The following is a 14,274-nucleotide window of genomic DNA, read 5'->3' as shown; positions in this document are numbered from 1 at the left end:
GCTTGGTGTGGGACAGCAATGGACAAGGCCAGCACTGTGGCGCAGCGGTAGAGTTGCTGCCTCACGGCGCTAGAGACCCGGGTTCGATCCCGACTACGGGCGCTGTCTGTACGGAGTTTGCACGTTCTCCCCGTGACCTGCGTGGGTTTTCTCCAGGTGCTCCGGTTTCCTCCCACACTCCAAAGACGTGCGGGTTTGTAGGTTATTTTGCTTCGGTAAAATTGTAAATTGTCCCCGGTGTGTGTAGGATAGTGTTGGTGTACGGGGATCGCTGGTCGGCACGGACTCGGTGGGCCGAAGGGCCTGTTCCCCGCTGTATCTCCAAAGTCTAAAGACCGCTGTTGCTGTGGGACAGGTGTGATTCAGGTCGAGTTTAGTTTAGAGATACAGCGCGGAAACAGGTCCTTCGGCCCAACGAGTCCGTGCCGACCAGCGATCCCGACACACTAACACTATCCTACAATTACACTAGGGACAATTTACATTTATTCCAAGCCTATTAACCTACAAACCTGGAGTGTGGGAGGAAAACGGAGCACCCGGTGAAAACCAACGCAGGTCACGGGGAGAACGTGCAAACTCCGTACAGACAGCACCCGTGGTAAGGATCGAACCCGGGTCTCTGGTGTTGAGGCAGCAACTCTACCGCTGCGCCACCGTGGGTTAGTCTGGGATTGGATTGGTTAAAGCCGAGGTTAGTTTGAACAGTGAGACACAAAATACTGGAGAAACTCAGCGGGTCAGACGGCATCTCTGGAGAAAATGAATTGGTGACATTTCCGAGTCAAGACCCTTCATCAGACTGATTCAGGCCTGAGTTAATGTGGGCAGAAACTGCTGGAGTAACTCAGTGGGACCGGCAGCATCACTGGAGAGAAGGAACGGGTGACGTTTCGGGTCGAGACCCTTCTTCGGACGTGTGGGGCAGAACTGATTCAGGCCTGGGTCAGTTTACATAGAAACATAGAAATTAGGTGCAGGAGTAGAGGCCATTTGGCCCTTCGAGCCTGCACCATTCGCCATTCAATATGATCATGGCTGATCATCCAACTCAGTATCCCGTACCTGCCTTCTCTCCATACCCCCTGATCCCCTTAGCCACAAGGGCCACATCTAACTCCCTCTTAAATATAGCCAATGAACTGGCCTCAACTACCTTCTGTGGCAGAGAGTTCCAGAGAGTCACCACTCTCTGTGTGAAAAAAAGTTCTTCTCATCTCAGTTTTAAAGGATTTCCCCCTTATACTTAAGCTGTGACCCCTTGTCCTGGACTTCCCCAACATCGGGAGCAATCTTCCTGCATCTAGCCTGTCCAACCCCTTAAGAATTTTGTAAGTTTCTATAAGATCCCCTCTCAATCTCCTAAATTCTAGAGAGTATAAACCAAGTCTATCCAGTCTTTCTTCATAAGACAGTCCTGACATCCCAGGAATCAGTCTGGTGAACCTTCTCTGCACTCCCTCTATGGCAATAATGTCCTTCCTCAGATTTGGAGACCAAAACTGTACGCAATACTCCAGGTGTGGTCTCACCAAGACCCGGTACAACTGCAGTAGAACCTCTCTGCTCCTATACTCAAATTCTTTTGCAATGAAAGCTAACATACCATTCGCTTTCTTTACTGCCTGCTGCACCTGCATGCCTACCTTCAATGACTGGTGTACCATGACACCCAGGTCTCGCTGCATCTCCCCTTTTCCCAATCGGCCACCATTTAGATAATAGTTTAGGACAGGAGGAGCTTGTTGAGGGACATCAGCTGAGCTAAGGTACAGAATGGCGTGTATTCGGAGGTGGCTGTTCCCCTGACATCAACACATGGGGAAGGAGGAGGTCAAGGGTTAGCTAAACAACTATGAACAGGAGGAAGCAGGAAGTTTACAAATTGGGCGTCAAGCCCTGGCTAAGGATGCGGTGGCTGTAAACCCTCGCTCTCCAGAGGTGAATAAAGGATGAAGGGTCTCTATCCTGGATCCACAGCCAGGCCTGGGCGGTGACACTTGCTCACCGGCCTTACATGCTATTAATAAAGACGGCCTTTGATGTAAGGACCAGAGGCAGGAAGCGTGAAGGTTTGTCACGCTGAGGCCTGGATAGAAGTCTAGAGAGATACAGTGTGGAAACAGGCCCTTCAGCCCAACTTGCCCACACCAGCCAACATGTCCCAGCTACAAGGTACACAAAATTGCTGGAGAAACTCAGCGGGTGCAGCAGCATTCAGATTCAGATTCAGATTCAATTTTAATTGTCATTGTCAGTCTACAGTACAGAGACAACGAAATGCATCTATGGAGCGAAGGAAATAGGTGACGTTTCGGATAGTCCTTGTCCCAGCTACACTAGTCCCACCTGCCCGCGTTTGGCCCATATCCCTCCAAACCTGTCCGATCCATGTAGAAACATAGAAACATAGAAAATAGGTGCAGGAGTAGAGGCCATTCGGCCCTTCGAGCCTGCACCGCCATTCAATATGATCGTGGCTGATCATCCAACTCAGTATCCCGTACCTGCCTTCTCTCCATACCCCCTGATCCCTGTAGCCACAAGGGCCACATCTAACTCCCTCTTAAGTAACTGTCTGTTTCTTAAACGTTGGGATAGTCCCTGCCTCAACAACCTCCTCTGGCAGCTCGTTCCATACACCCACCGCCCCTTGTGTGAGAAAGATGCAGAGAGGATGTTTGCACAAGTAGGAGTGTCTAGGACCAGAGGGCACAGCCTCAGAATTAAAGGACGCACCTTTAGAAAGGAGATGAGGAATTTTCTTTAGTCAGAGGGTGGTGAATCTGCAATTAATTGCCAGTTAATGGATATTTTTAAGGTGGAGATTGATAGATATTTGATTAGTTAGCGATTCAGGGGTTATGGGGAGAAGGCAGGAGAATGGGGTTGAGAGGGAAAGGCAGATTGGCAGTGATTGAATGGCAGAGAAGACTTGATGGGCCGAATGGCCTAATTCTGTGGCTAGAACTTATGTATTGATGAACCCTAAACAATTTTGATGGGCACAGTGCAGTTAAAGTGACCACCACCCAAACCTTCACTCTGGGCTCTGGGTTTGACCAACGTGGGGCAGGAGTAGGCCATTCGGCCCTTCCAGCCAGCACCGCCATTCACGGTGAACATGGCTGATCATCCCCAATCAGTACCCCGTTCCTGCCTTCTCCCCATATCCCCTGACTCCGCTATCTTTAAGAGCCCTGTCTAACTCTCTCTTGAAAGTATCCAGAGAACCAGCCTCCACCGCACTCCACAAATTCCACAAATTCACAACTCCCTGGGTGCAAAAGTTTTTCCTCATCTCCGAGCTGAGGTCCCAGCACCATTAGAGGTGCCGAACAAAGAGAGAATTAGACTGAGCTCTCAGGGCTGACGGAATCAAGGGAAATTGGTGAAAAAGCCAGAACGGGGCACTGATTTTGGATGATCAGCCATGATGATATTGAATGGCGCTGCTGGCTCGAAGGGGCCGAATGGCCTACTCCTCCACCTATTTTCTATGTAAACAGTTTTTCGCTGTACACGTGGGGCAATAAACTAAAATGAACTATCTTTAGAGCGGCACGGTGGCGCAGCAGTAGAGTTGCTGCCTCACAGCGCCCGAGACCCGGGTTCGATCCCGACTACGGGCGCTGTCTGTACGGAGTTTGCACGTTCTCCCCGTGACCAGCGTGGACTTTCTCCTGTTTCCTCCCACACTACAAAGACGTGCAGGTTTGTAGGTTAATTGGCTTGGTGTAAATGTAAATTGTCCCTAGTGTGTGTAGGATAGTGTTAGTGTGCGGGGATCGCTGGTCGGCACGGACTCAGTGGGCCGAAGGGCCTGTTTCTGCGCTGTATCTCTAAAGTAAAGTAATGAAAAGTGTGTTGGGATGTCCTGAGATTGGGGAATGGGCTATAGAAATGTACATCCTTTTTAATTTACAGATACTGCGTGGAAACAGGCCCTTCGGCCCGACCAAGTCCATGCTAACCAGCGAACCGCATGCACAAGCAATTTCCCACACACTTTCGGGACCTTTTACAATTATGCCAAGCCAATTAACCTTGGAGTGTGGGAGGAAACCGGAGCACTTAAGGGTTAGGAGTAGAATTAGGCCATTCGGCCCATCAAGTCTACTCTGCCATACAATCATGGCTGATCTATCTCTCCCTCCTAATCCCATTCTCCCCGTAACCCCTGACACCCGCACTAATCAAGAATCTATCTATCTCTGGGTTAAAAATATCCACTGACTTGTGGCCTCCACAGCTGTCTGTGGCAATGAATTCCACAGATTCACCCCCCTCTGACTAAAGAAATTCCTCCTCATCCCCTTCCTAAAAGAACGTTGTTTAATTCTGAGGCTGTGACCTCTAGTCCTAGACTCTCCCACTAGTGGAAACATCTTCTCCACATCCACTCTATCCAAGCCTTTCACTATTCTGTACGTTTCAATGAGGTCCCCCTTCATTCTTCTAAACTCCAGCGAGTACAGGCCCAGTGCCGACAAACGCTCATCGTATGTTAACCCACTCATTCCTGGGATCATTCTTGTAAACCTCCTCTGGGCCCTCTCCAGAGCCGGCACATCCTTCCTCAGATATGGGGCCCAAAACTGCTCTCAATGATTCCAGATGTGGCCTTACCAGGGCCTTATAGAGCCACAGCATTACATCCCTGTTTTTGTATACAAGGCCTCTTGATATAAATGCTAGCATTGAGTTTGTTTTCTTTACTACCGATTCGACCTGCAGATTAACTTTTTGGGAATCCTGCACCAGCACTGCCAAGTCCCTTTGCACCTCCGATTTCTGGATTCTCTCCCCATTTAGAAAATAGTCTATGCCTTTATTCCTGCAACCAAAATGCACGACTCCACACTTTGCTGCACTGTATTGCATCTGCCACTTCTCTGCCCACTCACCCAACCAGTCCAAGTCCTTCTGCAGAGTCCCTGTTTTCTCTACACTACTTGCCCCTCCACCTGTTTTTGTATTTAAGAGGGAACTGCAGATGCTGGAGAATCGAAGGTTACACAAAAAAGCTGGAGAAACTCAGTGGGTGCAGCAGCATCTATGGAGCGAAGGAAATAGGCAACGTTTCAGGCCGAAACCCTTCCGGGTTTCGGCCCGAAACGTTGCCTATTTCCTTTGGGTTTCGGCCCGAAACGTTGCCTATTTCCTTTGGGTTTCGGCCCGAAACGTTGCCTATTTCCTTCGCTCCATAGATGCCGCTGCACCCGCTGAGTTTCTCCAGCTTTTTTGTGTAACCTGTTTTTGTATCATCGGCAAATCTTCAATCCCCTCGTCCGAATTATTAATATACAACGTGAAGACCAGCGGCCCCAGCACCCGGGGAAAGCCAACGCAGTCACGGGGAGACCACACAAACTCCGTACCGACAAGCGCCCACAGTCAGGATGGAACCTGGGTCTTTGCCGCTGTCAGGCAGCAACTCTACCGCTGCGCCTCCGTGCAGCCCTTCATGATTAGTTTATTAATAAGAAACGATATTGGCCAGGAAGCAATTGGGGAAAGCTCACAGGGACCGACGCAATAAAACTTGAAGCCAACTCTCGTCTGTGGGAAGGAAGTTGTGTCGGGACAGAAGATTCAAACGTGGAGCGGGCCAGAAGTTGGAGAGAATGTTTCCTCAATTAAGAGATTCCCAAAGCCAGGATACAAGGCAGCCAGGGATAAGTCCAGGAGGAATGCTGGTGTAACTCAGCGGGACAGGCATCTTCTCTGGAGAGAAGGAATGGGTGACGTTTCGGGGTCGAGACCCTTCGCTCCAGAGATGTTGCCTGTCCCGCTGAGTTACTCCAGCATTCTGTGTAAACCAGAATCTACAGTTCGTTCCTGCATACGTCCAGGAGAGTTAGTTTGGAACACCGAGTCCCACCGAGTCCGTGCCGACCAGCGATCCCAGCACACTAACACTATCCTACACACACTAGGGACAATTTACATTTATACCAAGCCAATTAACCTACAAACCTGTACGTTTTTGGAGTGTGGGAGGAAACCGGAGCAGCCGGAGAAAACCCACGCGGTCACGGGGAGAACGTACAAACTCCGTACAGACAGCACCCGTGGTCAGGATCGAACCCGGGTCTCCGGCGCTGTGAGGCAGCAACTCTACCGCTGCGGGTTTCGGCCCGAAACGTTGCCTTTTTCCCTTCGCTCCATAGATGCTGCTGCACCCGCTGAGTTTCTCCAGCATTTTTGTGTACCCTCGATTTTCTAACATCTGCAGTTCCTTCTTAAACACATCCACACACACACACACACACACACACACACACACACACACACACACACACACACACACACACACACACACACACACACACACACACACACACACACACACACACACACACACACACACACACACACACACACACACACACACACACACACACACACACCCGCACACACACATACACACACACACACACACACACACACACACACACACACACACACACACACACACACACACACACACACATACATGCACACACACACACACACACATCCACACTCACACACACACACACACATCCACACACACATCCACACTCACACAAGAGCACCTGCATATACACAGACATATATTGGCACACACATTTGCACACGCACTAGTGCACACACACTCACCGCCTGTTGACGACAGGTGGATGGTGCCGGCTTGGTGCTGCCCTGCTTCATGGGGACATTCAGGTGTGGGTTGGTGACCTTCAGGGTGACCAGTTGATCCCTCAGGCTGTTGCGCTCCAGCAGCAGAGCCACCTTGTCCTCCAGTAACTTCTCCGTGTCCGCCTGCTGCTTCAACTCTCTCTTTGAGAACTGCTCGGCCCTGGCCTCCGCTTGCTGCTTGCACTGGTCATTCATCCTCTGCAGAGCGTCCGCCCTCAGCTTCTGCTCACCGTTCTGCTGCCACATCCGCCTGATGTCCGTGTCCAACTGGACCAGCTTGCGCTGGACCTCGGCTTGGAACCCGAGGGAGAGCGGGGTGCAGTTGGCCTTGATCCTCTCCAGCTGCCCGCCCAGGCCAGAGTTGTAGGGGTAACCCACTCCGCCCGTCAAGCTTCTGAAACCCGCCTCATAACTGGCCTGGACCTTGACCATCGCAGACTGGAAGTCCCTGCTCATGGATGTACAGTTGCCTTTCACGTCCTGAATCTGCTTTAGCAACTCACGCTTCTGGCTACTCAGCCTCGTCTCGTCCAGTTTCTGCCGCGCCTCCCTCAGCTGCTGGTCATCTCGCAGCTTGGACAGCTCGTTTAGGACCATGGAGTAGTTTGCGGGCATCATGCCATGTTTCACCACATTTGCGTTCCCTGCTGCTGGGGAAACAACAGCAACATTAGCTGGCAAGGCCTTTGCTGTCTCTCTAGATACTTTCAAGAGAGAGCTAGATAGGGCTCTTAAAGATAGCGGAGTCAGGGGATACGGGGAGAAGGCAGGAAGGTTCTTTAGTAACTTGTCAGTTTCTTTGTTGAACTAAATTAAGGCGCATGTTGCAATCAAAAGCGCTTGAACAATTGGTACTGATTGGGGATGATCAGCCATGATCACATTGAATGGCGGTGCTGGCTCGAAGGGCCGAATGGCCTCTACTCGTGCACCTATTGTCTATTGTCATAAGCGATAGGAGCAGAATTAGGCCATTCGGCCCATCAAATCTGCTCCACCATTCAATCATGGCTGATCTATCTCTCCCTCTCAACCCCATTCTCCCCATAACCCCTGACACCTGCACTAATCAAGACTCTATCCATCTCTGCCTTAAAAATACCCACTGACTTGTGGCCTCCACAGCCGTCTGTGGCAAAGAATCCCACAGATTCACCACCCTCTGACTAAAGAAATTCCTCCTCATCTCCTTCCTAAAGGAACATCCTTTAATTCTGAGGCTGTGACCTCTGGTCCTAGACTCTCCCACTAGTGGAATCATCCTCTCCCCATCTCAATCTACCCAAGCCTATCACTAGTCTGAATGTTTCAATGAGGTCCCGCCTCATTCTTCCAAACACCCTTATGACGTTAGGATCTAAACCAGGATCACAGTCTTCCTTCCAAACCTACGGCTTACCTTGATAATTCGGAACGTTGGTGGCATTCTGTGGATCAAAAGAGACCAGTGTTATTATCAGTGATTACACAAAGTGCACAGCTAGATAAGGCTCTTAAAGGGAGCGGAGTCAGGGGATATGTGGAGAAGGCAGGAACGGGGTACAGATTGGGGATGATCACATTGAATGGCGGTGCTGGCTCGAAGGGCAGAATGGCCTACTCCTTATTACATTGAATGGCGGTGGTGGCTCGAAGGGCCGAATGGCCTCTACTCCTGCACCTATTGTCTATTGTCTGCCCAGTCCATCATGGTTACTGACCTCCCCACCATCGAAGGGATCTACAGGAGTCACTGCTTCAATTAGGCAGCCGGCATCAACAGAGACACGCACCACCCTGGTCACGCTCTCGTTCCCCCCTGCAATCGGGAAGAAGGTACAGGAGCCTGAAAACTGTAACGTCCAGGCTCAGGAACAGCTACTTCCCCACAGCCATCAGGCTATTAAACACTGTCCTAACTTCTCGTTGTCTAATGCATTTCGTTGTCTCTGTACTGTACACTGACAATGACAATTAAATTGAATCTGAATCTGAATCTGAACTTAGTTTAAGAATAAGTGGTGTACAACGTTTGTGTATTTTACCTTGTGTACATTAAGAATAAGGGGTCAGCCATTTAGAACGGAGACGAGGAAACACTTTTTCTCACAGAAAGTTGTGGATTTCTCTGCCTCAGAGGGCGGTGGAGGCCAGTTCTCTGGATGCTTTCAAGAGAGAGTTAGATAGGGCTCTTAAAGATAGTGGAGTCAGGGGATATGGGGAGAAGGCAGGAACGGGGTACTGATTGGGGATGATCAGCCATGACCACATTGAATGGCGGTGCTGGCTCGAGGGGCCAAATGGCCTACTCCTGCATCTATTGTCTACGATGACCTCTCAGTGCGGTTCCTGTCCCTGATCATTCACCCAATGGATGGAGTCTACTGACATGAGGTCTCACCCTGCCAGGAGACCCCTGGAGTGAGTTACAACGTGGCCATCAGCAGAGAGAGAGCTGGCCAGACCTCAAACCCCCCCTGAGACTCCGGGTGAGGCTTGTGAGAGGAAGCAGCAACCGATAAGAACTGTCAGAATTGGAAATACCAGAACAAGTCTGGAGATCAACAGGAAACCTGCCTTCTAAACAGCACCTTTAAAATAACAATATTTCCCAAGGGAAACATCAAACAAGTGCCTCATCAAGAAGCTGTTGACCAGTTGTCACCACATTTCACTCCGACCAAACTACGTAACACACACGACATTTCCAGGATCCGCTATCTTGCCTTTGTTGGTCTGCATTATGAGATTAGATGGGTAACATTCCCTTTTGGACTGTTCCTGTGAATTGCCAATGGGAGTGCTACTGTGGTAACAGTGCTGTGTAAATTCAGAATGAGACTCAACGTGATCATGGCTGATCATCCCCAATCGGTACCCCGTTCCAGCCTTCTCCCCATATCCCTCGACTCCGCTATCTTTAAGAGCTCTATCTAACTCTCTCTTGAAAGCATCCAGAGAACTGGCCTCCACTGCTTTCTGAGGCAGAGAATTCCACAGACTCACAACTCTCTGGGTGTAAAAGTTTTTCCTCGTCTCCGTTCTAAATGGCCGACCCCTTATTCTTAAACTGTGGCCCCTGGTTCTGGACTCCCCCCAACATCGGGAACATGTTTCCTGCCTCTAGCGTGTCCAATCCAATGTTTCAATAAGATGCCCTCTCATCCTAAACTCCAGAGTGTACAAGCCCAGTCGCTCCATTCTTTCAACATATTGATAGTCCCGCCAACCCGGGAATTAACCTTGTGAACCTACGCTGCACTTCCTCAATAGCAAGAATGTCCTTCCTCAAATTAGGAGACCAAAACTGCACACAATACTCCAGGTGTGGTCTCACTAGGGCCCTGTACAAATGCAGAAGGACCTCTTTGCCTCTATACTTAACTTAACGCAATTTATTTGTTACTAGTAAGTTTAGATTCTGAACTCGCTCTGCTGTTTTGAAGGACAATAAAGGACAATAAAGGATGGGAGATAAATGTGGGAGTAACTCAGTGGGTCAGGCAGCATCTGTGGAGAACATGGATAGGTGACGTTTCACAGAGTGCTGGAGTAAGCTCAGCGGGTGCAGCAGCATCTATGGAGCTAAGGAAATAGGCAACGTTTCGGGTCGAAATCCTTCCGGGTTTCGGCCCGAAACGTTGCCTATTTCCAGAAGGGTTTTGGCCCGAAACGTTGCCTATTTCCTTAGCTCCATAGATGCTGCTGCACCATAACTCAGTGGGTCAGGCAGCATCTGTGGTGAACATGGATAGGTGATGTTTCACAGAGTGCTGGAGTAACTCAGCGGGTCAGGCAGCATCTGTGGAGAACATGGATAGGTGACGTTTCGGGTCGGGACCCCTCTTCAGATCTTGACCTTCCTCAGTAACTTTTTCCGATTCCAGGACTTCCCAAATTGCTTTACAAATAAGGAACCTTTTAGCCAGAGCATGAGGAGTATTGGCCTGAGGGTGTGACTAGGTGCCCACAGACAGCAGCATGGGTCTCCAGAGTGGCCAGGCAGAGTAGCAGTAAGCAATGTTTCACAAAGTCACGTCATAAGTGATAGGAGCAGCATTAGACCATTCGGCCCATCAAGTCAACGGCCATTCAGTCACGGCTGATCTATCTCTCCCTCCTAACCCCATTCTCCTGCCTTCTCTCCATTTCCCCTGACACCCGTTTCAATTAAATTAAAACATTTTGAGGCAGAGAGTTGAGGTCGGCACGCTGGTGCAGGGGTGGAGTTGCAGCCTCACAGCAACAGGGACACGGATATTAAGTTATATCAAGAATGAAAGAAAAAATAGCCATCACACCACCAACTAGAGAGCAGTCCTGAGCTCTCGTCTACCTCGTTGGAGACCCTCGGACTATCTTTAGTTGGACTTGACTGGACTTTACCTTGCACTGAACGTTATTTCCTTTATCGTGTATCTGTACACTGTGGACGGCTCGATTGTAACCATGTACAATATTTTAGTTGACTGGATAGCTTGCAACAAAAAATGCTTTTCACTGGACAAGTGAAATAAAACTGGACTGGACTGGACTAAATGTTATTTTCACTAAAACGTTAGAAATTAGGTGCAGGAGTAGACCATTTCGATCCTAGAAACATATGATCATGGAAATCATCCAACTCAGTAGAGGCCATTCGGCCCTTCGAGCCTGCACCGCCATTCCCCTATGATCATGGCCACATCAACTCCAAATATAGCCAATGAACTGGCCTCCTACCCTGTGGCAGAGAGTTCCAGAGATTCACCACTCTCTGTGTGAAAAAAGTTCTTCTTCTCATCTCGGTTTTAAAGGATTTCCCCCTTATCCTTACGCTGTGACCCCTTGTCCTGGACTTCCCCAACATCGGGAACAATTTTCCTGCATCTAGCCTGTCCAACCCCTTAAGAATTTTGTAAGTTTCTATAAGATCCCCCCTCAATCTCCTAAATTCTAGAGAGTATAAACCAAGTCTATCCAGTCTTTCTTCATAAGACAGTCCTGACATCCCAGGAATCAGTCTGGTGAACCTTCTCTGCACTCCCTCTATGGCAATAATGTCCTTCCTCAGATTTGGAGACCAAATCTCCTGTTTAAGAAGGAACTGCAGATGCTGGAAAAATCGAAGGTAGACAAAAATGCTGGAGAAACTCAGCGGGTGAGGCAGCATCTATGGAGCGAAGGAATATGTGACGTTTCGGGTCGAGACCCTTAAGGGTGAGGCAGCATCTATGGAGCGAAGGAATAGGTGACGTTTCAGGTCGAGACCCTTCCGGGTCTCGACCCGAAACGTCGCCTATTCCTTCGCTCCATAGATGCTGCCTCACCCGCTGAGTTTCTCCAGCATTTTTGTCTACCACCTTGTATCCTGTATCTGTACACTGTGGACGGCTCGATTGCATATACATTCCATGTATACCCTTTTCGCTGACTGGTTAGCACGCAACAACAAAGCCTTTCACTGAACCTCGTTGCCAGTGACAATAAACCAAAAACTTAAAAGTAAAAACTTAAAAGTTTAAGAAGGAACTGCAGATGCTGGAAAATCCAAGGTAGACAAAAAAATTGCTGGAGGAACGCAGCGGGTGAGGCAGCATCGATGGAGCGAAGGAAATAGGCGACGTTTCGGGTCGAGGCCCTTCTTCAGACTGAAACGAGTCTGAAGAAGGGTCTCGACCCGAAACGTCACCCATTCCTTCTCTCCAGAGATGTTGCCTGTCCCGCTGAGTTACTCCAGCATTGTGTGTCTGTCTTGTGTGCCCATCACACTGACTGACAGTGACGGTTTGCCAGATGCCAGAAGCTCAGTATAGGATTAGAGAGATTCTTTGTATGGGGCTCTGGTGAGACCACACCTGGAGTATTGTGTACAGTTTTGGTCTCCTAATTTGAGGAAGGACATCCTTGTGATTGAGGCAGTGCAGCGTAGGTTTACGAGATTGATCCCTGGGATGGCGGGACTGTCATATGAGGAAAGATTGAAAAGACTAGGCTTGTATTTACTGGAGTTTAGAAGGATGAGGGGGGGGATCTTATAGAAACATATAAAATTATAAAAGGACTGGACAAGCTAGATGCAGGAAAAATGTTCCCAACGTTGGGCGAGTCCAGAACCAGGGGCCACACAGTCTTAGAATAAAGGGGAGGTCATTTAAAACAGAGGTGAGAAAAAACGTTTTCACCCAGAGAGTTGTGAATTTATGGAATTCCCTGCCACAGAGTGGCAGTCACTGGATGGATTTAAGAGAGAGTTAGATAGAGCTCTGGGGGCTAGTGGAGTCAAGGGATGTGGGGAGAAGGCAGGCACGGATTATTGATTGGGGACGATCAGCCATGATCGCAATAAATGGCGGTGCTGGCTCGAAGGGCTGAATGGCCTCCTCCTGCATCTATTTTCTATGTTTCTATGTTAAACCTGTTGAAGTGAAAACCTGTTGTGTTTGTGCTTTTGTTAAATTTTCAATTCAACTTCAATTTATTTTTTAATATGTTTTATTATTTATTTATTATTTATTTTTATTATTTTTCTTGTGATTTTTTTTAACGATACTGCTGTACGGGAAATTCATTTCGTTGTCTCAAAGTGAGGCAACGACAATAAAATTTGAATACAAGAATACAAGAATACAAGTAAAGTGAAACTTGCCTTGGGCTTGATGCAGGTCTGGAGATTTTTCGACACCTTGTCGAGGCTCTTGGTCAGGTTGACCTTCGTGTTCTGGCAATTCTTCAGATCCCGCGTTTGGACGCGCTGATAGCTCTGGAGTTTCTTGATATCTTCCATGAATTGGAGAGATTGGTTGTGGGTGCTCTTGAAATGGGACTGCTGGCTGCTGTGTTTGTTGCCATACACCATAAAGAGGACCAGCCCCAGTATAATCAGTAGCTGGATGATGCTGGTACACAGCAGGCAGTACCTGACGTAGAAACTACACTTGGGCCTCTTGTAGTCCTTGGCGTTGTAGCCCAGTTTCTTCATTGAGCAGCTGTTGTGGTCCATGGCTGGAGATTCTCTAACCGGGCAAGTCTCCCCCGCTCCTGGGGAAGATCTCTGGCGGGCAGGATGGGCGGGACGGTCCGCTGTTTAGACAACCTCCGCTCGTCCGTCTGTTATCGTCTACCTTTCCTGCCAGACGTGGATCGCAGGAGGACAGAAGCAAAAAAAACAGCGTCTCCTTCCCCCCCAGCAATGGCACAGGAAAGGGCCCCTCGTTTATAACGTTGACGGGCGACTACAAGGTGCGGAGACGCTCCCCTGACAATGAGAGGAAGCAGAAACGTCGCTGAAGGAAGCGACACTTCACAGAACAAACGGCAGCTAAAACAAAAATATGAACTGGGCAAGAGAGTTTGCTGCTCGTACCAGGCTCTGTTACACTGAATCACTGGAAAGATCTCTACATCTGTCTCCTCAGATCCTGGTGAACTTAGAAACATAGAAATTAGGTGCAGGAGTAGGCCATTCGGCCCTTCGAGCCTGCACCGCCATTCAATATGATCATGGCTGATCATCCAACTCAGTATCCCGTACCTGCCTTCTCTCCATACCCCCTGATCCCCTTAGCCACAAGGGCCACATCTAACTCGCTCTTAAATATAGCCAATGAACTGTGGCCTCGACTACCCTCT

General features: G+C 49.1%; 1 protein-coding gene across 2 annotated transcripts in view; it reads right to left on the bottom strand.

Annotated features, from left to right (window-relative positions):
- Positions 1-13,928, bottom strand: part of plvapb (plasmalemma vesicle associated protein b) — a 20,406-nt gene extending 6,478 nt beyond the window's left edge. Inside the window, exons 1-3 of one of the 2 annotated variants that reach the window (XM_055658313.1) lie at positions 13,292-13,928; positions 8,084-8,111; positions 6,646-7,334 (exon numbers count right to left, since the gene is read on the bottom strand). In XM_055658313.1, the coding sequence (XP_055514288.1) occupies positions 6,646-7,334; positions 8,084-8,111; positions 13,292-13,645 (1,071 nt within the window). In that variant the 5' untranslated portion in view covers positions 13,646-13,928. The remainder of the gene's footprint in view (positions 1-6,645; positions 7,335-8,083; positions 8,112-13,291) is intronic. The other variant, XM_055658314.1, reaches the window with a different exon arrangement.
- Between the last annotated feature and the right edge of the window lie 346 nt (positions 13,929-14,274).

The sequence above is a fragment of the Leucoraja erinacea genome, chromosome 29 (genome assembly GCF_028641065.1).
Source record: "Leucoraja erinacea ecotype New England chromosome 29, Leri_hhj_1, whole genome shotgun sequence".
Taxonomy (NCBI): Eukaryota; Metazoa; Chordata; class Chondrichthyes; order Rajiformes; family Rajidae; genus Leucoraja; species Leucoraja erinaceus.
The sequence above is the reverse complement of the archived record's forward strand: the minus strand, read 5'-3'. Positions and strand labels throughout refer to the sequence as shown.